This window comes from Centroberyx gerrardi, chromosome 20 (genome assembly GCF_048128805.1).
Source record: "Centroberyx gerrardi isolate f3 chromosome 20, fCenGer3.hap1.cur.20231027, whole genome shotgun sequence".
Classification (NCBI taxonomy): Eukaryota; Metazoa; Chordata; class Actinopteri; order Beryciformes; family Berycidae; genus Centroberyx; species Centroberyx gerrardi.
This window is the reverse complement of record NC_136016.1, coordinates 11,494,460-11,520,321: the sequence shown is the minus strand read 5'-3', so window position 1 is coordinate 11,520,321 and position 25,862 is coordinate 11,494,460. Positions and strand designations below refer to the sequence as shown.

General features: G+C 41.7%; 3 protein-coding genes across 3 annotated transcripts in view; 1 reads left to right on the top strand and 2 right to left on the bottom strand.

Annotated features, from left to right (window-relative positions):
- The window catches only part of kctd2 (potassium channel tetramerization domain containing 2), a 111,650-nt gene that overhangs the window by 60,968 nt on the left and 24,820 nt on the right, over positions 1–25,862 (bottom strand). The gene's annotated exons all lie outside the window — the stretch shown is intronic.
- On the bottom strand, positions 1,102–25,059 carry acsf2 (acyl-CoA synthetase family member 2). Its single transcript, XM_071926751.2, has 16 exons — positions 24,831–25,059; positions 21,666–21,861; positions 18,659–18,787; positions 18,475–18,528; positions 18,259–18,377; positions 17,881–18,043; positions 17,024–17,119; positions 16,277–16,428; positions 14,533–14,624; positions 14,219–14,295; positions 4,847–4,954; positions 4,426–4,577; positions 3,787–3,928; positions 3,340–3,450; positions 2,897–2,965; positions 1,102–1,643 (listed from the first exon to the last, which is right to left on the bottom strand). The coding sequence occupies exons 1-16, from the start codon at positions 24,950–24,952 to the stop codon at positions 1,593–1,595; spliced, it is 1,833 nt and encodes a 610-aa protein (XP_071782852.1). The 5' UTR covers positions 24,953–25,059; the 3' UTR covers positions 1,102–1,592.
- Positions 7,211–12,911, top strand: chad (chondroadherin). The gene is made up of 4 exons (XM_071926762.2): positions 7,211–8,151; positions 11,148–11,311; positions 11,459–11,622; positions 12,351–12,911. The coding sequence occupies exons 1-3, from the start codon at positions 7,369–7,371 to the stop codon at positions 11,598–11,600; spliced, it is 1,089 nt and encodes a 362-aa protein (XP_071782863.1). The 5' UTR covers positions 7,211–7,368; the 3' UTR covers positions 11,601–11,622; positions 12,351–12,911.

The following is a 25,862-nucleotide window of genomic DNA, read 5'->3' as shown; positions in this document are numbered from 1 at the left end:
TGAACCACAAACCCTCCATTCACTAGAACCATATGAATACACACACTCTTCCAATTTGCCACCTGAAAAGGATCCAATTGAAATGGAGGTATTTCAGCATAGGAGTGAGTTTACATCAAGGGTCAGTTTCATGCTGTATCAGCCCCATTATACCTGGAAATCTAATATTGCTAATAATGTTGATAAAACCTTCTCCAACAGTGTTTTTAAATGTTGGAGCAAACTCCTACATTTAAGTGTTGTACTTTTTCTTACCACATGAGGGAGACTGGGCTGTTTTTCTTAGTGAAGGGCTGTCCTGATACTGTTATCTATTGGTGATTCACAGTCTCAGTTCTCCAGAGATGAATAGTTTATGATTACAGATGGCAAATACACAGCACACTCACAACTTATTTGAACTAAACCAATTTGTTGACTGTCAAACAATTTGGTAAAACAAAGTCTAATGTCCATATCAAGCAAATGGCCTGACTGAACCATGCTGGGAGGAACAGGCTCACTGACATTAGCACCAATATATTCACCAAGACTGTACATTCCTTTGACTTTAGTTTTTTTTATATCAAAGTGATTTCCCAAGAACAAGGGCGGATACTGGAGCACTGGTTAAAGCTGATTGATTTCACTCTTGGACTTAGCACTCGCTATGAGAATACCAAGTCCTGAGACATCACTTTTAAGTCCAAAATATGTAAAATAAGAAATGCAAAATAAACGTTGAGGCTCCTCCTGAGAGCCAGGAGCGCTGTTTGTTTTGTTCTGGGCTCTTAAGAACTATTCCTGGGCCGAGTCCTTCAGGTCTAGACAGAAGACGACATCCGATCCTGCCGCCCAGCATCAGGTGGACGGCACATGTATCCTGGTCAGACTCCAGAGGAAATTCTTCACAGCTTTGTTGTGTGTGTGCAAGTGTGAAAGTGCGTGTCTATCCGATACTCACCCAATCCCAAACTCCACAAAGTTCTCATTCTCCTCAGTGAGTGTGTGTGTGTGTGTCTTTGAATGGCATTCCAAAGGCTTAGGAGGCGTCCACCTGCCACTGAGATCAATAGAAATGCCTTCATTCTTCCCGTAAAAAGAGAAACACCCACGCCTGGCTTTAATAATGTGGTACATGGTTTATTTCATGTAGCCGTAAAAAGGCTTTTACAGGTTCTCACAGGATAAAACAGGGTGGTTTGCTGGTCCGCTGGGTGGTTTTCTCAGTAATATTAATAAAAATACATTTCTGCATTGGTCCTCAATATTCATTTGATTGTCAGTGCCACCAAGTACAGTATGTAGGAAGCCTCACAAGCCAGCCACACTCACATTTCTACTACACCTTTCTTATTAAAGGACGTTGAAAAACAGTTGCCTACAGGAGGGTGCACAGAACCATTTGGCACGGCACATAGCTGCACACCCGGCCATCACACGTCTACAGATGGCTTAGGGTGTCTTTGTTGATGTGGCTTAGGACATCTTATGGTATAGTGATAGCTGGGTATGTAATCCCAATTGATCTTTGTGCAGGGAACCGTATACAGTGTTTGAATGATCTCCATACACACTGTTACGACTTGAGCTGGCCTCTCATTTTCCCCTCCTCACAATCCAAGCTGCTTCTCGGCCTGCTCACTTAGCTTGTGCTTCTGAATCTGAGAAGAAAAAGGAACAGATTGCTTGATGTTAAAGTTCTCCAGATTGTGGGTGAGTAGTACGAAAGATTGGCATCCAATTTAAGAATTTGAATGTTATTTCCACAGCATGCGAGTCCAATCAAGATTTATGAAACTCTCCCAACGCTAGAAACCACTGATACAAAATGCAAATCTATTATGTTCAGGCCATCTAATGTGATTTGTGCGTCTCACTCGGTGTGTGTGAGTTGGCAGCCCTGACATCGAAGATGCTTGTTCATGCTACTGTCAGCAAAGGCATGGAATCCCATATCCCACCATACTCATATATGGATAGGATTCAAACCTGAAATCTTAGGCAACACAAGCATCAGTTAATCCTGTTGAATTACCTCCAATCTTAAACTTTTCTTTAGAATCTGTTGTCTTTTCATTAGAAAGCATCTGTTTTTCTCATTGAGCAACATCCAAACTCCTCTCATACTGGATTTGTCATCTTACTGATATTAAATGTTCATGCTACTGATGAAAAACATCAATTACTGTACCATGCAGAATGTACAGAGACAGGTATCAGAACCTTGATTTAATGTTTCATCATATCTTTGTCATACATGATAACAGTCAACGGTCAAAGAAGACAAATCTGGGCTCCTAGTGGGTGTGACACCATCACACAAGATATTCCTGTGTGACTTGATGGTGAATGTTGCCATGAGTAAAAAAGGTGAATCTCTGCTGTACAAGATCTCACAGATTTAGGAAAAAAGACTTTAATAGGAGTCTTTAATGTAATAAAGGCTGGTTTGTCTGGTATCTCTGATATGCTGCTTTGGGACGAGGTCTGCCGCCCTTCTGGATCCTTCTAGCAGGACTTGGTGTGCGTGCAGACTAGCTAATAGCTCCCTTTCCCTCCTGTCTGGGGGCATTTAGGGCAAGCCTGTTCAAACACAACTCCATGTCTACAGTAGATTATTTTAAACAGCATCCCAGGAGAGAAACACAAGGACCAGAGGGGAGTTAATGTTTATGCATTAGACTTCTCTCCTGCCTTATTTATCACAGGCTATTACAGCAGCTGCTAATTATAGCTCTGACTGAAATACCCTTGTTTGTATCACACTCTGGGAGCATGTAATCTCAGTATACACAGTAAAATAAACCACGGGCAAGCCCTTATGTAATTTCTGTTATTTATATGTGGGAATATTGAAACAGCATGCTGCAATATATCAGTGTAGTAGAGAAGAAGAACAGATTTGGGAAATTACCTTTCCAGTAACAGTGAGCGGGTAGCTGTTCACAAATAACACATAGCGAGGAATCTTGAAATGGGAAATCTGAAAGGAACAGATAAAGAGCGTTACACTGTGTAGATAAATCCAAACTGGGAGCTGAAATCCTCCTTGCATAAATCAAAGAATGGAGGACATTAATATTTATCTGATGCAAACACATTTCAGGCAAGACAAACTTCCACAGCATGCTACTGGCAAATGACAAGCATGCAATAGACCACAGCTGGGTGTAAGTTAATACAAAACATGTCTGAGTAGCATATAAAATATTAGTTGGAGTGCTGTGTTCTTTGATTTATACAGAATACACACAGCTGTACTTGTTACATACGATAGTAACACACAGTCCCTCTAGCGGTGCAAACAGGAATGTGGTAAACGGTGATCAAATGGTTTTATGACTGTTTTTGTCTCACCTTGCCCTTGCAGTAAGCTTTGATTTCTTCTTCAGTGCAATCCTGTCCCTCTGCCAGCTTGATACAGGCACAAATCTCCTCTCCCATACGATGATCCTTCACTCCGACCACCTGACAAACAGAGACATGAAGATAAACTCTCAGGGAGAGGCTATTCCCCTTTTTTCTCAATCATACCCATAAGCACTGGTTAATCAAAGTGAAAAACAAATCATTAACATGTATTCTGTGAGTACTAGCACACAGAAAATACAGTTTAGCAAAAAACGATTCAGTTCTTTTGGATTTTTGCAGATAACTTGTGTAATCTGTGGATTGTCAAATTTGTAGTATATGGAAACTCATAATCTGTCAGCAAAATCTACAAATTCCCAATGGCTTGATGACAAACTACATTGCATGGTTACTGTGTGCTTTCTAAGCCCCCTCCCTGCTCTTTGAGCTCACCTGCGCCTCTATGATTTTCGGGTGTGTGTGCAGGAACTGTTCGATCTCAGCCGGGTAGATGTTCTCCCCTCCTCTGATGATCATGTCCTTAATCCTGCCCTCGATGCGGCAGTAGCTATACCCATCCATGCTGCCAATGTCACTGCATGTGATATATGCAGAGAAACAAAGAAAACATGGGCAACATCAGCATTTGGACTTATCATCTCAAACACACACACCTGGGTCGAATATCATGTATAAACCTGTTTTGTTTTTCTTTTAGCTTGGAGTGCCAGATGGGTGGGGTTTACAATATCAGAACAATTCAAATAATGTCAGATAAGTTGTCAATCAAAGGTATATTTAATTGTCTTTCAACTACGTCTAAATGCCCTGGCACTATTGTCCTGCATGGCAAACCCCTCCCATTTGGCATGTATGTACCCTAAACAAACCATAAAACATATTCAAGACTTTTTTACCCAGGTAGAAATCCAGATAGCATCTACTGTATTTTTCTGTATCAGTGGACTGTGTTGCGTTCAAAATCAAGATCAAATTCAAAGTTTAAGTTCATACTGTATTAAGTTGTATACAGGGTAAATACGAGAGAGTAAATCAGATGACATATTGACATACTGTATGACTTCCACTCACCCAGTCTTGTACCAGCGGTCTTTAGTGATGCATTCATTTGTTTTGGTTTCGTCCCCCCAGTATCCCAGCATCACACAGTGGCCCCTGATCATAATCTCCCCTGTCATCCCCAGGGGCACAACCTCTCCAGAAGTAGGGTTTACTATTTTAGCCTATGGAGAATTAATTGATTAATAACAACAATAATAAGAATAAGAATAATGTTTAATGAAATGGATACAATTCAATATCAAACAGTATGGCTGTGGTTTGCTGATAAAGAAAATGATTTAGTCATTGCTCCTTTTGTAGATACTAGTGATGATGATGCTGCAGGTTATGCTAATTGGACATATAGCAAACAGACATTTATGAATATTGTATTTATACAATATAATTTCATTCAGTCATGTTGAGGATATCCCACATGGACGACAGATACCTCCAAGTGGTCTACGATGTACCCGACTGTCTCAGACTTCCTCTCCAAGTTGTCTGTGGGGTTGCCGCAGAACGTCACGGGGCTGTTCTCTGTGGTCCCATAGCCAAGCTGTCAATCACAGAAATAACAAGTTATGAGCTGGGAATGTTCTACAGGAAGGATGTAGGGGGGGTTGAGTGACACCTTTACAGGGCTTGGATTCACATTCATTTTTATAAAAAAAATACACTTTAATTTATTTACTAATGGCAGAATATTTACTCTGTTATCAATTCATTCAATTGGGAATATGAACCATTCAATGCAAATAAAAATTGTGAATTAATCATTTTCAAACTTCACTTCCTCAATTGACTGAATCCAAAGAGATTAAACCCCAACCCTGATGCAGGGTGTCGTCTTTTCCGCCTCTGTCTACTAGAGGTTTCATATCAGAGCAGAGCAGATGCCTCTTAGACTTCACATGGGCTGCCCAGATGAATTAGTGAGGGATTGGCTCAGCGAGCCTGGGAGCTCAGTGAGGTATGTGGTGCCCCTCTGACAACTGGCACACCTGCAGTGGGCAACATGGTGGCGTGGGATACAGCAATGTATTCTGTACGCAATCAGACTTGATTGCACATTGACAATGAATGTTGAATGTACTGAAATGTATGTTTTTTTTGTGAAGTACTGTTTTTTTTTCTTTTTTATTCCACTTATTTTTATCAGTAGCTTTTTTGTATAGTTTGAAATTGATAAATTGTGGTTTCTAAGGTGTGAACAAAATGGGTTGGCCCTTGCCCTGAAAAGTCCCTCTGTACTGAATTTGCTATGGAGGTGATCTGTGAGCTGAGGGAGGGGTGGGACATGACAGTCAGACAAATGGAGAGTCGACATTAGGAAAACCTTTGAAGACGAAGGAGACAGATCTGTGGCCACACAACCTAAAGCTTTTGGAGCAAAATATATAGCTCAGTGCTCACAGGTGCAAGTTCCATCGTGGAAGCAAAAGGGGTCAAGACTGTTTGACAGAGAGGGGATGCAGGAGGTTTAAGGGTGGGGACGGTGAGAATATTCACCTGGAAAATCAGGGGAGAGACGACATTCCCGATAAAACGTTAGATTTGTTGAGTAAACTCTAGATTCCACTTATCCTGGGTGGGTCCATCCAGCTCATAAATGCACCCACCTGAAGCCAAGGCGTCCCAGCCAGGCAACAAGGACCCCAAGATGGAGTGGAGTACCCTCTTTCTACCGCTCCATCCCCCCACCCAACTTTTTCCTTCTTTATCATTCAACATGAATAACGTGAACACCAAAGACAAAGCTTTGGTCTCAAATCTGTCTGGTTAAGGCCCTTAGACCATTTCACACTTTTCATCACACATCATTCCTGCCAGAGACTTTGAAAAATAACTTAGTGGCCCATAACCTACTCCATCTCCTGCAGCTGAAACCCGATAGCCACAATCACCTTAACAAGTCCCAGGATTGACCGCAAAAAGCCATTATATAACACCTTGCTCCTTTTGAGAAGCAAAAGGAGGAATGCACGCAGGAATGAAATGCGGCATCTAAAACGTTCCTTCCTTGGATAAAAAAAGTATCCTTTGCAATTGTTATGACTTGAAACAGCATCTCTCCACTTGACAACCATCTGGAGACTATTATAGGTTATAAAACAGCTACACAGGAGTGGCTCCTTTTCCTGCCACCGCAGACTGAAGAACAATAGAGATGTCTGGGATCTTGCACACACCTAACTCGACCTCATGCCACCTCACTAAACATACACTCAACTATTTAGCAGTAACTCAGATGTTATCATAACAACAGCAAAACCAAAAGAAACCAGCACATGCACAAAAACACTTAAAATAATTAATACAAAAAATAATATTCAGTACACAAAACTTCATTCAATTCTTTTTTCTTACAATTTTTCTGGGCATGGGCATGCAGCAACACTTTTCCCATACGCAAAGAGTTGAATGTCAATATGTCAATCACCAGGTTATGTTCTAAGTACTGCAAAAACAGACATAGCTGGTTGAACACTGGTAGCCAAGACCGAGAACGAATGCTCCCATTCCTGCTCATTTAGGGTTAAACGCTCATAGACACTTGACTTCCTCTTGCAAACCTCTCACCGTAACACCCTGGCAAGCCCGTCTCAGTTTTTTTCCTCAAATAAATGTTATAAATAGTGCTGTGTTCTGTTGACTTGCCGTCCTCCTCTCAAAAGCCCAAAGTGAATGTCTCTCTGCACTGCCCTCCTTTTCTCACAGTCACACACCTTTTCACTCCTTTCCCTCTCTCTGCCTCTCTCTCTCTCTCGCACACACACACACACACATACACACACACTCCAGTTCACCTCTTGCCTTTTCCCTTTACAGTTCTCAGGCTTTCCTTCTCTCAGAGGCTTCTCACAGGATTTTCCAGCTAGTGCTTGTCCACTGTTGAGGAACCAGAAGACAGCCTGACAGACACTCTGGCCAGCTCAGTGGACAGACTGATATAAGGAAGAGCCAGTCAGCATGCGCTGTGTGAGTTTGTTGTTGCTGGGGACCTGCCTCGTGGTCCTGGGCCCTGCAGTGCGGGGAGCGCCCCAGTGCCCCAGCCAGTGCCACTGCCACGGAGACCTTCAGCACGTCATCTGTGACAGTGTCGGGCTGAAGAAGATCCCGCGGGTGTCGGAGGCCACCCGTCTGCTGAACCTGCAGAGGAACAACTTGGGCAGCCTACCCACAGGGTCCTTCAGCGAGAGTAAGGGGCTCATCTCCCTGCACATGCAGCACTGCCAGATCCGTGAGATTGGATCCCAGGCCTTCAAGGGGCTGAAGAAGCTCATCTACCTCTACCTGTCCAACAACGACATCAGCAGCATCAAGCCCGGCGCCTTCGATGACCTGGCCGAGCTCACCTACCTCTACCTAGATGGGAACCACATCAGCGACCTGCCCAAGGGCATCTTCTCGCCCATGATCAACCTCTTTATCCTGCAGCTCAATGACAACAAGCTCCGCGAGCTGCGGCCAGGCACCTTCACAGGGGCCAAAGACCTACGCTGGCTGCACATGAGTGGGAACGAGCTGGCTACCTTGCAGCCGGGCTCTCTGGACGATGTGGAGAACCTAGCTATACTTCACCTGGACAGGAACAAGCTGTCCACCTACCCCAGCGCTGCAATGAGCAAGCTGCGTGTGGTGGAGGAACTCACACTGGGCAGGAACCCCATGAAGAGCATCCCAGACATCGCCTTCCAGAGCTTTGGACGCTACATGGAGAAATTACACCTCGACAACATGGGTCTGGAGAAGGTCAGTCTATGGTTTTCACTGGGTTAACTTAACATATTTCAAATGTGCTGAAAGGCTGAAAATGTACACATTCATAGTACTATAAGGTGGTTTGGCTAAAAAGCACGTTAAGGTATGTCATTTAAACTGCTTGAGGTGCCCTGAAAAGTCACAAAAGTGGTGACATCCATTGCAAGATAAGATAGGTCAAGTGCTCCTCATGTCTGTTCAAAATAATCAAAATATATTGACAAAGTCTGATTGAAGGGGAAATGAGGGTCATGCTGATGGCAGAGCTATTCAGTTATAGTTACACATTTGAGGAAATATAATGTTGTGATAGATTTTCAGAACTGTGATAGAGTATCAGATATATGGCAAAAGGAGGCACTGGCATGGACACATGCACAGTTATCAAATACAGATTTTTCAATTTCATAAATAGTTTAGTCAAAGGCGTGATTATCAGTTTATCTCATGAAAAGGCCTTTATATCCCTGTCTTAATATTTGTTTATTTGTTTTGGTTTTGGCTAACCCATCTCGACTATATTTCATCAGCATATTTACATGCACTGGCTCGCCATTAGCCAACTCCCCCTCACCGGCAGCCAGCAGTCATTTTTCTAATCTGTGTGCCATGCTCATATATGTATGCCTGGAGGCAGGTGTTAATGGACAGCTTTACAGTAGTTCTGCTTCAGTAATCATATTAGGACCTGACCACCATTATAGATTACATAACCAATTAGATTTATGTAAAGTTTGTGACTGAACCCAAATGTATGCATTGGTTGGTTTGTGTGCTCCTGCTTCCTTCCCATCTGTCTCGCTGTACCCTCATAATGCAATCCTTATGGTGCATTTATCCAGCTATTGGCTGCATATGGGAAGCAAAGGAGGTCACATGCTTGGTGTCACGACTCAGGATGTGCTGAAACCAGCAGGATCTTTCTCTTGTTGTTGGCAAAACAACTGTGGACTCCTTAGCTGTGTTGATTCTGAGCTTGCTAACTTCCAAGTATTATATATACATGTATATAAGTTTAGAAACACCCTTATATACAGTGAAACACAGCTTGCAGTACAGTGGAAGGCAGCTCTAATTTGTCAACTCTATCTTCCTATATGATGGCCAATATGGACTCAATATAGGCTGCTACTGTGACTAAAATTTTTGAACCAAACAGGTTATAATGGTATGTTTTGGTCGCACATGCATGTCTGCCCAGCTGGAGATTCCAAGCAACGTGACGTGGCGATGGCGTCAACACCTCACATGCCGTGAAAACAAACACACTTAACGGCCATGCTCTTCAACTTGAATGCACAATCCTAAACCGTCACCCATGAAGTGCCTCCTTGAGAGCAAGATATCTTTAACCATGCATGAGTGAGGCAGCTGAGTGGAACTGGTAATTCCTGAAGTTCAGGCAAACATCTGAGGTGGCTGAATGCATCATTACACTTCAGTAACATATTGAAGTGTTTTTTTTTACATGGCTAGACCATGGGCAATACTATGGTCTGGCTGAAAGTACTGCCAATCCTTATCAATCTAAGGTCAAAACCTCAGGGTCTCTCAACCTACTACATGTTAACTATGTGACCATGGTCTGAAATTTCAATGCTCATCATTCAAACCTCATGAATGATGCTTAGATATCAGACAAATGTTTTCACAGCAAACTGTGAGACGTCCGTCTGTCCATCCAGACCTTACACAGCTTTATAATGAATGTATACAGTATATGCTCTATGCTATACCGCACTTCTCTTAAGACATTCCAGAGTGCACATTTACTTCATGCTTGAGGTTAATCCAATATTTGAGTGTACCTGTGCCACAGTATGGAGGCATCCCAGAGGGGAAAATTGTAAAATAACAACCTTCTCACGCTGTGACTGTGTGAGAGCCAGGTGGAAGCGGTGGGAGACAAGGAGTGCAGCATACATGGCCGGGGAGATTAAGCCGTTTTCCAGGCGAATGTGGGTATTTTTAGGGTGTTTTTGTTTGCTGGCCCTTAGCCAAGCATGTCCCAGTCTAATTATTACACAAGTGTTATTTTCAGCTCGGTGTGTTTTCTCCTCTCACTAGGAGGGTCTTGTAAACAGGTCAGGAGGGGTTAGGAGACAGGTAAATAGAGGCAGGGTGTTCTATGGCCCATGAAGAGGAGTATTTTTAGCTTGCCATCGCCCCAGGTGAATGGACAATTGGGCCCTTTGCAAGCCTTCCTGGCAGAGGAGCGGCCCGAGGAGGGAGACGACAGAAAGAGAGAGCAAAAACAACCCGGCCATGCTGGAAGTCATCCATCTTCCATTGCTTCAAAATACCAGACCCTCGACTTCTGCGCTCGCATCGCTCTGCAGTGGAAATTTCCAAAAGGTGCTTCAACAGCCTCAACTCTTCCAGACTTACATAAGACAACCGCTCGAAGCCCAACCTCTCTCTCATGTCTTGCCCCCAAGTCCTCCCTCCTCTTCCTCCTGGAAGAGGCGAAACTTGACACGACCGAAGACCAGTTCATCTAGCACCTCTGTGAAGCTTTTAGCAGCCTCACAGATGCATATGAAGTAGAAGCGAAAAAGGAGGGGAGTGACAGTCAATGTTTACATGAGTACTGGTGCAGAAGTAAGGATGAGAGGAGGCTTTCATGCCAGAGCGATACTGGCGAGATTCCCTGGCCCTGCATCGCTGTCTGCCTCCTGACAGATATAAGGATGAGTCTTGAGGGTGTCCTGGTGGGTCAGCATGCTAAGGTGCATACCATGTTATAACAGCGTTGTGGCCTTGAATAAAGTGCATATGAGGCAAAAAGGGAATAAAAATTGTCATGCTATTTTATATTTTTACCACTTTTCTAGCCGTGGAACATGTATGCACAATAATAAAATACATGACAATGATTTCAGCACATTTACGTTGATTGATGAATTCAAATTCATCTCAATGTGAATCCCTCAATGCTTTGATGCGAAAGGAACCAACATCTCATGTATTTCTCTATTTTTTCCTAGTTCTCTGACGGTGCGTTTACTGGTGTGACAGCAGTCAAGTCGCTGCACCTGGACAACAACAAGCTCAAGTTCCTACCTAAAAGCCTAGAGTTCGGTACCATCACCAACCTTACACTCTCCAATAACCCTTGGAGCTGCACGTGCCAGCTTGCCCCTCTGCGGAGGTAAGGGACTCATCTAATACACACACTTGGGAAAGAAATCCAGAGTAAAATACTTAACACGTACATTTGTCTAAACCTCAGACATTGTGAGAGACGAAGTAGCCAACACACATAATCTTATCCTTATGTTTTGGTTTCTACCCACAGGTGGATGGACTCTAGCCGCAATCGTCCAGATGCACTGTGTGCTTCTCCACCCCAGCACAGAGGCAAGCAGGTCAGAGACAGCAGCGCCTTCAGCGGCTGCAGAGTCAAGCCAAAGAGAGCCAAGAAGGGAACGCGTCACTGAACACGAACCTGCCGCTGAACAGGTAGCTGCCACTGAACAAGCTGATGATGCAAATAAAAACAAATACGTTTCCTTCCAAAATCATATATCCACTATTTCAAAACCCTTACAAACTGACTCCTGGTTAGAATATAAATTTCACAGTGCAATATCCTTTAAGTTATTAGCTATCTTAAACCCCTTCCTTATAAGTCAGTAACATTTGAGATGCATATTTTGCCTGCATTTATGAGAAACTCAGCAATGAATGATGAGTAATGCTTTGTCCAAAACACATATAATGAAACTCTTCAAATGCAATCAACTGGAGACACTTGACCTTTTGTTAAATTAACTTTTGTCAACCTTACATCTCAGGTACGGTTGAAAGTGACACCCTCACTAATCACTACCTTTGCAAATACCTGAGGTATAATTTTGCACTTTGTGGCCTCTTTTTTAGGCCAACATCAAATCACTCCCCTGATGGTCTAGTAAGGCTTTTAGCTGGAATTTTGTACAATAGAACATTGGATTCAGACGTTACCACTTGAGGTTGAAGGTGGTTTTGGAGTGGTTCAGAGTTGGCTTTGCATGATTTTGTTTTTCATTTCTCTCCTCCTTCCCACAGAACGCTCTGTCCTTCCCTCTGTCCCTGTCTGAACTTTTCCATTTTGGCCCTGGGGTCCAGTACACTGTGTCCAGGTCATGGGGTCTCTGGTTGGAGGGCAGACTGTTTGATTTGGCTGCTGATTTTGTGTCTTTCCGCAGGAGACGCTGAGGAGCAGCCTGTCCAGGTGACCGGCTACTTGTGCAAAGAAAGCAACGCTAACTAATTCTACTTCAAGACTGTCCATCTATTCATCTGCCAAATGTTGTCACTTGTGTAAACACACACCCAAACACATGCATAGACACACGTGCTCTCTCTCTGACACACACATACACACATATAGGAAGGGCTTTAATGGACCAAAGACTTGAAAAAACATCTGTAACCAAGATGAAGACTACAGACAACATTCAGGTAACCACCAAAACAAAGGATACATTTGAGTAAATGAGGGCTACAAAGTACATTGAAGACAGATGGGGTGCATTTTCCTGATTTGGTTTAGGACCATTCAACACCTTGTAAACAGGGCCAGGTAGTAACAGTAGTAAATACATCTGACTGTGATCCAACTTCTCTCCTGATGATAGTGGTCTCTTCCAGGCTTATGATGTACCCATCCACAATGCACAGAGTTTTCTATAAATGCCTTGGTAAGCATGAAAACACTCTAAGCTCAAACCAGATGAACATTCTTTAGAGATACTGGAGAATACCAAGGTGCGATGATACCTTGGCCCTGCATCCTATTTTAAGTGTATGTTATGTTGTTGTTTCCTTTATTTTGCTAGTTACCTGTACAAACAAGCATTTATCAATACAAATACAGCTCCAGACAAAACAGAAATGCCCACACAAACACAACACTCACCCTCTCTAAACTGATGAGGAATTTGTCAAACGTCCCGCAGCCGCCACTGAGACAGTCGGCCATGGTTGTTTTCCTTCTCTTGTGCCTTGTGACGCCAGCTTTACCCCCTCACATCTCAGGACCCCTCTACCTGCTGCCATGGTAATGCCCTGCATTCCCCGCCCAGCCCGTAAAAACACTTCACACAGCTCCTTGTATTTAATGTGGGTCACCCTCTGCTCATCCTGTGTCACATCTCCTGTGAGAATTTTCTCTCCAACTGAGAAAACATCCTAGACAGAGAAATGTGACCACGAAAATGACACAAACGTGAAATCAACTTGACCTGACCTCTCTTCGTAAAGCAGAGCAAAGGTTACCGCATCACAGACGGCTGAAGACCAGCTTCTCTAAGAAGATTACAAGGCTGAGTGGATCAAGGTGATCAAGTAGGAATAAAGCAGTCAATTTCCCAATTGCATTTTTCTTTTTTTCAGTGCCATGAAGGCATTTTAACATCCCATAGATCTATAAAATTGGATTTAGGTCAATTCTCGCACAGATATGAATGTTCACAGATGAGAATTCAAGAAGAGGCTAAGTACAAAATGTCTCAAGCCTAAAATAATGAATAACTTATACAAACATGAGTCATTTTGTCTTTTCAGTTTTCCTTTTGTGCAAATGCTTTTTTTCACTTTGAAGAACTGATTTGAATTGGAAGAAAAAGTGACATTATAGCGGACCAAATATGAGGGTTGCTGACAAGTGTTGACTCTTACGCATATCTTATGTATATTGAATATCTTTACATTTCCTCGACTTTTGGAAGTGATGATTGCTCACATCCAATAAACTTCTATAAAAGAAAGCCTTCTTTGTCTTACACACATCTTCAGCTTCTGTACAAGATGCCCGACCTTGGATTGAATTTTTCAAAGACATTTTTTAAGACCTTACAAATTCAAAAAAGGACGCTCTTCTAAGGACATGTCTCTCTCTACTGTGCAAAAGCTGAACTGCATCCTGTAATCATTTTTGTAAACTATAACAATCTTAAAAGTATCTGTGTGTTTGATCGACGTTGAAGTGTGAGGTAAACATGGAGCTTATACAGAGGCTTATAAATTCAAAAGTATGAATAATTAAGTTGTATTTGTGTGAGCCAGTACTCACCGTTAGTTCTTTGACACCCATGGTAGAAATAACCTTCCTCACAACTTCAGGAGGACAAGGGGAACCAGCCATGATACCTACAATACAGAAAATATCAGCAGAAGGCTGTTTAATGTAAGGCAGCATTTACACTAGTATTATGAAAATGGACATTTGTTGTGTTTGAAAAACAAACAGCATACACAATAATTAATATACTTTAATCTATATGATGACTCCGCCTACAATGGTCCTCTTGGACCCCTGTGTTTGCATGCTTGTTGCTACGTAGCCTGGTTAAGCAGCTTAGCACAGAAGCAGCGCCTCTCTCTCACCTGCCTCCACTGATGACAAGTCATATTTGCCCAATTCAAACTGGCCAAGCATGTCAACATACATGGTAGGGGTGCCATAGATGAAGGTGCACCTGTCAGGTAAAAGAGGACAAATTAACAGACTGCATCTTCACTAAAATACATCAAAATGCACCTTGTTACATATTGCAAAATACTCATAGTTTGAAATGAAAGAATACATGTAAAAAACAACAGCTAAACATTCATGAGCAGATTAAATCCCACTGTGTTATTATATGCAAAGGTGAAAATTAAAGCTACACTAGGGAACTTCACACGTTGGCAGCTCCAAATCGCAGTGAGAGGAAACTGTTTGAAAAATGTGAACCTCAATACCCAGAAATCATGTTACGGTGTCGTCAGGAGACCAAACACAGCAGCCTCATGTTTACCAACCTGGCCGGTCTGTGATGGTTTAAACCAAAGGATACCAAAGGGACAAGAGAGGAAAAAGATCTAATGTTGGTGATTTAGGCTGATAAGATGTGTATATTTTAAAATAAAAATCTTGCCTAGTGTAGCTTTAAGTGGACAAAATGAACCGGATGTAGTTATATAATTTCTTATTACAGTTATATAATATTGCTTATTCTGGAGCCTTCTGTGGTGTATTGTATTGTATTTCTACAGATGTGCGCGTTGTTTGTCCCTTTAGTGTTGCCGTACCTACAAATGGCTTACTGTTGGTTTTGCTGCACAGTTGCATCCTTTAGTGCAAAAGTTTAAAACATAAAGTTTAGCCTGCATTGTGACGACTGTGCATAGTTTCTTTTTCTCGTTTCAACACGTTTTGCACTGGAGCCAAGAAAGGTCGCTGGTCAGAACATTCCATGCATTCTATTCTTGTCATGTGTCTCACGCAGCAGTGGGAAAATACTTAAAAATCAATCTTGCAGTTTGGTTAGGGTTGGGTTAGGGTTAAGATGTATATCTGTTTTCTGTCTTCATCAGATATGTCGCTCCATGTGAAATGTAGAAAGGTTTTCCTCATTGCTGTGCATTGTAGTAATTTTCCATGCAGAAGCCTATTCACCGCCTGCAGTGCATCTAATATTTATGCCAGCAGGTTGTGCTTTTCTGTAGTGTAGTAGGCCGCATTTTTATTATCCATTTTCTGGTTAAATATAATTAAGTTTTGTTTAAAAATATATATATTTATAAAGCTTTTCCTGTTAATTCTGCTGATTGCAGTAATGTAAAACAAAATATTGGCACACTTAACCTAGACTATATGATCATTGGTATAATATATGTAATATTGGTTTATGTATTATTGTAGTAATGAAAAACAAAGAGATGTGTATTTTGTATTCACTTTTCATGTATTACTTGAAAAAGAAAGAAATGAGCCATGAAAGCCAGAGATCAGTTGCTGATGAATGTGGCAGATAAGCAGTCACCACTGGAAGACAGGTGTATGATGATTATGCTATCATCACGAATATAATATTCTAAGCACATTTAATTAAGCCTTTGCTACAGGGTTTTGAAGTTCAAACAGCTTTCACACAGTTACCTGTTTATTATGCCTGTTGGCTGTCATTTGGAGCCGCTGATGTGTGAAGTTGCCTAGTGCAGGTTTAAGCTGATCTGAGCACATTTACACAAAAGTCTTAGCTACTTTTATGTGATGTTTTTTTACTCCTAGGTCTAAGTTTGAGACCAAATTTAGGGAACCTTCAAAGAGGTTTTATACATGCTGGCCAAGGATCTTTGATATTACCTTTCACTCTCCATAGCTGCCAGATTGGCCCGTCCATCATACCCAGCGGAGGGAAACACCACGGAGACACCGTGCACGGCCATACACAGCCCCCCACCCACAGAGCCAAAGCAGTGGTACAGAGGCACAGGCAGACAGATGCGAGTATGGGGCTAGGGGACAAGAGCAGATTGTGGATTGCACCAGAGGTGAAGGTGAAGAGGTGAAGGAGTGCAACGCAATTTATTTTCCCTTCTTGAAAGGGCAAGATGGCCCCCTCTGTAGAGAAGCTACCACCTCGCCTGATACAGTTTCATTACATTGGTTTCAATAGAGATGTGTACTGTCATGGGGTCTAAAGATTGTGCCTTTCGACCCCATTAAAGTCCCCATGAAATTAACTCCTTTTACTTTTACTTCCTGGAAAATAAAGTATCTTTCATGGTGATCTCATGTTGCACTAGTAGGCGTAAATATAAATTCTAACCAATAAAACCATCACAGATTTCGGAACAATCCCGCCTCTCCCCTCCCATCAAATCAAACTGCTCTTCTCTCCCAGACTGATATTCCATTGGTTTAGACTTTTGAATGATCTCTCACTGTGTTATGTCCCGCCCCAACAACTGTTTCAATACATCAAATCAAGGAAGTAAAGATGACATTTCATGGGGTCTTTAAGGAAATATTCTGAGGTAAAATATTGGTACAATGTATGTCACATCTCCTGATAATACATGAGGTTTTAGTGTTTGTGTTTACACTCACCCTCCAGTTGTAGCCCACTCGGTTGCCGATGTAGCGGGCGTTGTTGATGATGTTGTGGTGCGACAGGGTGGCACCCTTCGGGGCCCCAGTTGTGCCCTGATAACAGATATTATGCGTCAATTGTTGGACTTAGAAAGGCAAAAATATCTGATTACTCATTCTTGGTGGCTCAGATTGGATGTTCTTTCATTGCTGTCTAAATCCACAACCAGTGAATGATTTTTTTTCCTGTCACAAAGGGTTTTAAATCGGATTTCTTTTCTTCCTTTGTAAATTCCATCAAAGGGAGAGGTGGTACAGCAGGATCGGGGATTAGCTAATATTGGCTGGCATGTAAGAGGAGAACAAAGTCTTAACCCCTTATAAGCCTGTTTCTACAGAGCTAATGATGTTTATCTCTCCACTATCGTTTCTTTATTTGCCGGTATCTCGTTGTGTGGCCTTGTTTCTGTGTCTTTTATCTATCTTGATTGTGACAAACTTGGTAAACTATGTTTTAGAAAAGTGCTGTACAAATAAAGTACAAGATGTAGAGAACACATTACACATTAATAGGATTTAAATGGGGGGGACAATCCAATTCTTTTTTGTGTTTCTTTCCACAAAGATAGGATCTGTTTCACGAAGGAGGAAGTCTGATTTTCTGCTGCCGGAGGAAATCCAGCCAAAACAAAACAAAAATCTGTCACGACCCTCAGCTAAAGTCGATGAGAAAAACAGCAATTTGAATGATAAAACAAACACGTTTTGGCTAACATGGCCCCGTCTTCATCAGGGCTCTTTGGGATTCTTTGTTTAGTGTTCACCAAGAATAAATAACCTTTTCTTTTGTTCAGTGGAAATGCTGCTGAAATTACCGAAGTAAACTGGATGTTTATCGGATCGTCGAATGAGAGCTTCTTCTGCAGATCCTGCAGCTGCTGCTGGTACTGGCTGCTCCCTCCCTGCATCACGTCCTGCAGATGAAACATTCCTGGTTGTCGACTATCTGTGACAATCACAGACCTCAGCTCGGGCAGTCTGAGGGAAAACAACAAACAAATATCTGGGTCATGCTTTGTGATGAAGGAACTTTACACTGACCAAGTTACTCTTAATTACTCGGCAGCTTTATCTCTCTCTCTCTGTGTCTCTCTCTGTTTAACTAGAACTCAATATATTCTACATTTATTCTACAATCTATAGACATTTGAATATGTGTTTTGCAACTAAACACCAAACACCAGCAGCTGTACCTAGCGCTCTTGATGGCTCCTGGGCTGGACGACTCGATCTCTGGACATATCTGTCGCAGCATGTCACAGTACTTCTGAGTCTTGAACTGTGTCGGACACACTACAGCGTTACACTCCACCTGCACAGAAAGGAGCAGAGCCCACCATGTTCAGCCTTCCTAAAGTGGTACGGTCACAACATGTCCCGACAATAATATGGCATCTGTTATGACCCACCTTCCGTAATGCATACTCCACCTCCTGCACCTGGTAAGCTGGGTTCACTGATACCTGTTGGGCGGTAACACAATAAAACGTTGGAAGCTTGTGAAGAAGAGACTAAAAGCTGACTTGGTTTCAGGCCACATACAGGTTTTTTAATTATCTATTGTCTTTTTCCCCCCTGAATGGCTGTTCTCACCAATATAATACCAGCTTTGGCTGTGGCAAACTGGAACAGGATCCACTCATATGTGTTGGGCCCCCACATGCCCAGCCTGTCCCCTCTCTTCAGGCCTAGAGCCAGCAGCCCGGCCGCAGCCTGGTCCACCTATAGAGAGACATCGAGACACGGATAGATATTATGAAACCACATGAGCATCAGCTGACTGGGGTTGGGACGGTTACTGTCAAACTAAAAAATCTGTAACATTACTCCAGTTCAGTAACATTACTGATGTTTTTCAAGTTACTGTTGTCCTTCAAAATCCAGAGAATATGGGGTTCAAACAAACAACGCATTCCAGTTTAGAGAATGTAATTTGAATAGTGTTATTATGGATGTGGAAAATTGCTGCCGTTTATGATTTCTCAGTGTCAAACTACCAACCCTAGCCCTGTCTAGCTACTTACTAGTTTCTTACTCTAGTTTAGACAGCATTAACATAGGAACTGGCTGTTAGGAACCCAGTCTAGAGCTGCTGAGTGTGTGGATCATGCTTAGTGTGTGTGTGTGGCTGTCTGTCTTTCCTCTCTTTCAGGCACCTGTAACATGCATCTTTTACCTGGCATGAACACCAGCACTGGTTTAACTGGCTGAAATCCTTTATCTTTCTGCCTCATCATGTTTCTCTCTGTCTTATCTGCTTCCTTATATCATTGTCATTGTCCATGTTATTGTCCCTTTTATTGTTTTGTCCCGGCGACTATTGCACGCTCAGCCGTCCCGGTGGGGGATCCCTCTTTGAACTGGCCCGCCAAAGGTTTCTTCCAATTTAAATTTTTTTTAATAGTTTTCTTGGGAGTTTTTCCTTGTCTTCACTGAGTCTATGGTTGGTGGTGCCAGTTAGGATAGGGAGGAGGCCTGTTATGTATTTTCAACATCCTGTTTTGTTTTGTTTCCTTGTGTTTTGTACCAACAAACATCTTTCTGAGTAATCAACTTTAAAAAAAAAAAAGTTGTGTAATAGTAATGGATTACAGTTATTTTCATCCTGTCACATGTAGTGTCGCATTGTTCCCCAACCTGCCTGCTGAGAGCAAAGTCTAACACTATAACATAATTCACTGGTTAAGGACTGGGATTACGAGGCACCAAAATGTCCAACAAACACCATTTTTCAGGAATAGTGTGCTTTTGTTCTTTTGTTCCAAACAAAACTTCAGAGGAAAAACTAGGAGGTGTAATAATAATAATACTAGAGGAGGGAGGCGTAATAATAATAACAACAATAGTATGGTGCTTTTCCTGGCATAGCTCCAATGCTCTGTAAAGTAAAAGGAATAAAACAGTTAGCTGTAATAGTAATATTAACAAAACACAAATTTATGTAAAAACAGTAACACAATAGTCAAATTAACTGTTCAGTGACTGCAAAGTTCAAATTTACAGTATTATCAGTTACATTTTCAGATAACGTTTTATATGATCGACTTTATCTGAACATTGTTTGCTGACACTCTTGCTGTACTGGGTTAATGACATCACCATGTACCATAACATTAACCCTCTGTGTTAGTTTGATCTCTGCCCTGGTTTCTTTCTTGAAGTCACTGGGTGAAAGTTGTCAGAGTGTTCAGACCTTCAGTATTCCTACAGATACAAGGAGGTGACCATGCAGGACACTCTACAGTCAAAGCTCTGGTAACCCTTTCAATTACAGCACCCTCACTGTCATTACAGTGTGATTAGTCAGTCAGCAAAATGTAATATATCATAATCTGTTTATTTGCCAAGTACAATAAATGAAGAATCTGAGGTCTGAAGTCAGTTGGGTGGAAGAGTGTTAGCCACTGTGGAAAATGTGGGAGATCTTATCAGCTTTAATGCTGATAACATCCTAGCATAACTTTCAGCCTAACATAAGAAAGTTTTGTCAGCATGTACACTGATCTATAAGTATTATTTCTTGATGCATAGGTATTTCAAATGGGAGGCACTTGAGGGCATTCGGAGAGCGCAAAACAAAAATTACTAAGCAATTCCCCAACTTGCTGTTACACCCAAAGATATCATTCTTATCATTTACATTTTAAGTTGAATTGATTTCTTGACCCTGCACACATCCCCTTAGGATTTGGAGTCAAGTCTCTGTCTCCGTTAGTTTCATAGTTATGGCTAAAAAAGTGATAATTGTATAATGGTGGAAATCCCAGATCTGGATCACCAACAAAATCGTTCAAAATAAGAACATAAGATCTTTCGTTCCTCTTTCCTCACAAATTCAATCCAACAACACTGGAGAGTGTACTGGTGCTACTACTAGTAGTTTTAATAGTAGTAGTAGTAGTACATTTGATCATTCTTTTAGCCAAATGTACATAAATGTAAATATTCCAATAGCAAACATCTATCTCAAATAATCTGAGGAGTACTCTTCTTACTATTAATAGCTCCCTGTGTATTAGGGAGATTTTCATCAAGTACCTACACAGTAATATTGTGTACTTACAATACCTTTCCATAGGTTAGTACACAGGTTAATACACAGGAATAAGGCCATTGTAAAGTGTTGTAGAAGTTGGGCTTTGGCGCAAATGACTTGTATTGAAGTTGATGTTTTATGTTGTTCTGCAGCCAGAAGAGGGCAATATAGCGAGTGTCACTCCCAAAAAACACAGCTGCAATTTGTTGGTTGGCTTTCCTACTTCCAATCGCAACCAAACAGGAAAATGGATCAAACCACTATGTTGCTCCTTTTTCCATTTTAATCCAGGCCTTTTTGCTTTTGCCTTGCTGGATTTCTCATATAGAAACTGAAAGAACCCTAATCGTAGAAGTTTTGCTTGCAGTCCCAAACACAACAATTTCTAGCCATTGTATACTCAATTTGCATTAAATTAGGCCTTCACATTATTACCACCAATGTGATGCTGTGAGGCTGTATAGAACATGTACCTGCTTCTTAAAATGTTATGTTGTGGTCTCTTGGACCTTCATCATAACCCCACACTGGATTGGTCTGACATGCTATGAGGAAATGACTCACATCCTGCTGAAACTGTGCAAAGGTCTTCCGGACTCCGTCCTGTAGGAAGGCCATGGCCTCTCTGTCAGGCCAGCGCTCCACAGTTTGCTGCAGGGCCTCTGCCACTGTAGTGTGGAGCAAAGGCGTGGAAGAAGTGCCGTGGACGTAGCTGGTGGTGAGAGCTGGGATGGCTGGTGGACTGTCCACATGGATGCCACTGAATGGAACCAGGGAGATGGGAGAGATTTTAAAGGCAATGAGATTATAAGCAAACACTGGCAGCATAACTGTAGGCATTGGTCACATGGTAACATGGTAACATGTACTGTATTCGTGTGGAAGTTTAAACAATTCTTATGGAGTCAAAATGAAAGACAGTCCCATAACATTGTGTAGAAAGCCAAGAACAGACAGGGAGCCTGAATGAGAAAGAACTGGTAATCCTATAATTTCAGAAGGATAGATCTACTACACAAACATCACACCAAAACCAGTGCCTATAGGAATATTATAGGAACATTATGGGGATATTGTAGAGTAAAAATGGCAGACATGCATGCAGTATACATATATGCACATTTTTCACATTACTTTTCCCATGGGTTTATGCTTACAAAACCCTTGGTAATCATTCAATATCAAGGTAATCAAGTTATCCTTTCCTAAATATCTCATGATACTTTGAAAAACTTTGAATGTTCATTAGGTTGTTTAACCAACAAGAAATTGTGGGTCTAGTATCATCTAACCATCTTTGTAAAATAGATTGCTGTGCACAATATCAAAGTATGCTTAGTATTGCTTAATTTTCTTATCACGTTCCAAGTTTGATGCACTTGACAGCATGCTGTTTACACATTAGACTGATTCCAGAACGCCCTGCATCATATTTCCTCCTAATGTGTGGAGTTGTTTGCAATCAGTAACCTTGAACTGATTTTTTTGCGTTTTGTAATTTATATATAGCCTATAGGCCTATATGTATTTAGCATTCACTGCAATATGTTCCCATTGGTTGTGATCAATCACAACACCCAAATCTCTTTCCCAGGATCGCCTACTGTTAAGTGTTGAAGTAGCCTAACCTATAATTAAAAGACAATAGCTTCTGATCTTTATCAAGCAGACTTGTTGAACTACTTTATCAAATTCTTCAGGTCCTGGCCTGTCCTGTCCTGTATTGTGTTATAAGAGCTGTAAGAAACTGAAGAATCTATGTGGGAGTTAGACAGGCCAAATACTGTATATATCCTGAAGCCGTTTAAAGGACTTCATAGTGGTCTGTTTTGTTAGGGGAAGAGAGTCTATGTTGCTCTGTGGGAGGGTCAGATTAGGAATGTTGGGGGGCCCTAGGCGAGGTGAAGGAGGCTATACAACATCTGCAGACCTACAAGTCAACAGTCCCCGATCATCGACTATCTGCTATTACTGAAATATCCCTAGCCTGTTTGTATGTAAGCAAGGTAAACTGCAAAATATAACATATGGACATGTAGTTTCAAGTTTCGGTCTACAAAGACAGAAACACGTAATGTGATCTCATCCTTTGTCGGGCTGGAAATTAGGGCACGCAAGCATGCATTGGTCTGGCAGATTGTTTCAATTTTCCGCACCCGGGACCCGTCCGGTTACTGTTGGTTTAGGTGAGACAGTTGTGCAGCCTTAATCTTTATTACTCCATAGACTGTAACACGCCTGTAGGCCTGCTGGAAAGTTTTCTTCAAAGCAGTGCACATAGGCCACGTTAGAGCATGAGCTGACGTTACAAATGGCCTAGGCCAATTCCTTTTTTAGTAAAGCCGGCTGGCTGACCGACCGGGCATCATGGGAATAATCATTCAGAGATCGGAACGCGTCGGCCAAAAAGATTGCTTTGTCCTGACCACCTAACGAACATCACTGCCATGTCACTAGGCCTAATATTGACTCATAGTAGGTTTAGTGACCTCATGGCCCGTGGACTACTTTATGGTATTTTTTTTTATGTCCTAGATAGCAAACTAACACTGTATCAAATAATTAATTTTGACGCATCAACGCAACTCACTCAAGTTTTGCGTCCTGAAATATATCCAACACTGAAAATGGATTGACACCGACACAAAATTAATGTTATATAAAAACTCAAATTCAATCATTGATTTACAATAACACTCAAATTAACAAATCAAATCAATCAATCAAATTAACACCGGAACAAATTAAAATGAAGCATGTTTTATGGCCTTGCAGGAGTCCACGGTATTTCCCAGCATGTCAATCTCAATCCTTTCAATCTGAGACTAAATGGGGCTGCCATGGTTTTCAACTAATAGGTCACCCACACATGAAGAAAAGAAACCTCTCTAAATAAATGAAATAAGAATAAGACATACATTAAGATAGAAATTGAGAAACAATGCTATTTCACCATTTTGTTTCAATTTTAATTTGACGATAAATGGTTGAATTTGTCATTCCATTGTGTGGGAGGGTTAGGGTTAGGGTTGGGATGAACATTATTGCGCAAAACTGGTGTTAAATCTGTGCTGGTCATATTTCAACGTTGATTCAATTTGCTGTCTGGGAAGGTATCACTGTGATAATCCCATTGGACATTACGTAGCTATAGTTTAATATTTGTATAGACTCCTAAAATTAAGATGAATAGGTAGTTTTTATAGCCGCGGCAGGTTTGAAACCAGGAAGATAACGCACTCCCCCTGTCCCCTGTCCTCTCCCTCCACTACCCACCGAGCCAATAGCGATCGACGCACAGCTGATTGACAGCTGGGAGCAAAGCTCTCCTGCTATTGCTGCTCAATTGGCCAAATGCCAGACCCTCCAACTTTACCTCGAAAGCCTATAGCAGAGCAATGGCGCTATCAACACTGCCGCGACTCTGTCATGTTCCTCCTTTATGTTCAACATGGGGGTTACTTTGGCTGAATTCCAACAAAATATCAACTAGGCTGATAAAATCACACATAGGTTTAAGGAGCAGGCGTTCTGCTTGCTGCAAAAAAACAAACGAATCCCGACAAAGGAGCTGGTGATTCATGTAGGATTACTATGTAACTACTTTTAACCATAAACAACTTTCTCCGATGAGCAGCCTGCCCTACGGGTCCCCCACAGCTTCATACTTAAATTAATTATTACTTTCCCTTTCTCTTTTAGACAATAACAGTCAAGTATGCAACTCACCGACGTGCTTGGACAAGTACACCTGGATGATGTTTCCATGGTCTGTGCAAAACTTTCAAGGCCCGAGAAAAAACCTCCTTTGCCCGAAGAGACTGAGAGCAAAATGCAATTCTGGGAATCATTGCTTTGGACGGACGCGGGTCTCCTCTGCAGAAAGTTGAGTTCAGCGCTCGGGAATGTCTTGAGCTCGACCAATGCGCTCCACCGTAAACACAAGACTGACAGCGAGTAGTGCCAAGCAGCTTTCTTGGGGAGGAGGCTGTCATGCAGAACTATCATACGGGAGCTTCTTCTGGCTCGGACCTTGAACCCTCTCCTAAGTGTTGACACAACTTGATAAACAGCCACATCCTGTGGGCGGCGCTGTGCTCAGCTGCCACACACTTTCTTCATAAATCTCCAATTAACAGTAATGACATCACAACCTCCATTCATCTGGTCCTGTAACTCAAAATGTGTTCACTGTTTTGGAGAATTTATCCCTTAGTTTATGTTTTCCAACAAAACTTAGACAGTACAAAAAGCAATCAACCATTAGATAACTTTCCCTTGTAGTAATTAAAATGATCCCCAACTTACCCCCAACAGTTACATTTTGACACAAAATGAATAGTCGGTAAATCCCAATGTAGTGTGCCAATTTCACCTCCCACAGTCCACTGGATAGGGTTACAAAGTGAGAGTATCTGGGCTCTTGTCATTTTACTTATTTGCAACTCTTACTTATTTGCAATGAAAAGAAACACACAAAAGGCCAGTGTTTCTGCTTTTTCATCCCAAGGAACTGCTAATTTTATCTGTATAATGACCTTTAATGAACACTGCAGCAACTTGTAAAGTCTGCTTCCTGATCGAAGTACTCTTATTGTATTTACTTATCTTTGTTTTGGAAAGCACTTTGTAACAGAGAGGCTATATAAATAAAGGAAGAAAAGGACATCATAAAAATTGTATTCAAGGCAGCTTAAAAGGAATTATGGTCAATGTCATGATATTTTAGTTCATCAATTGTTTTTTTTTTTTTACACTGAA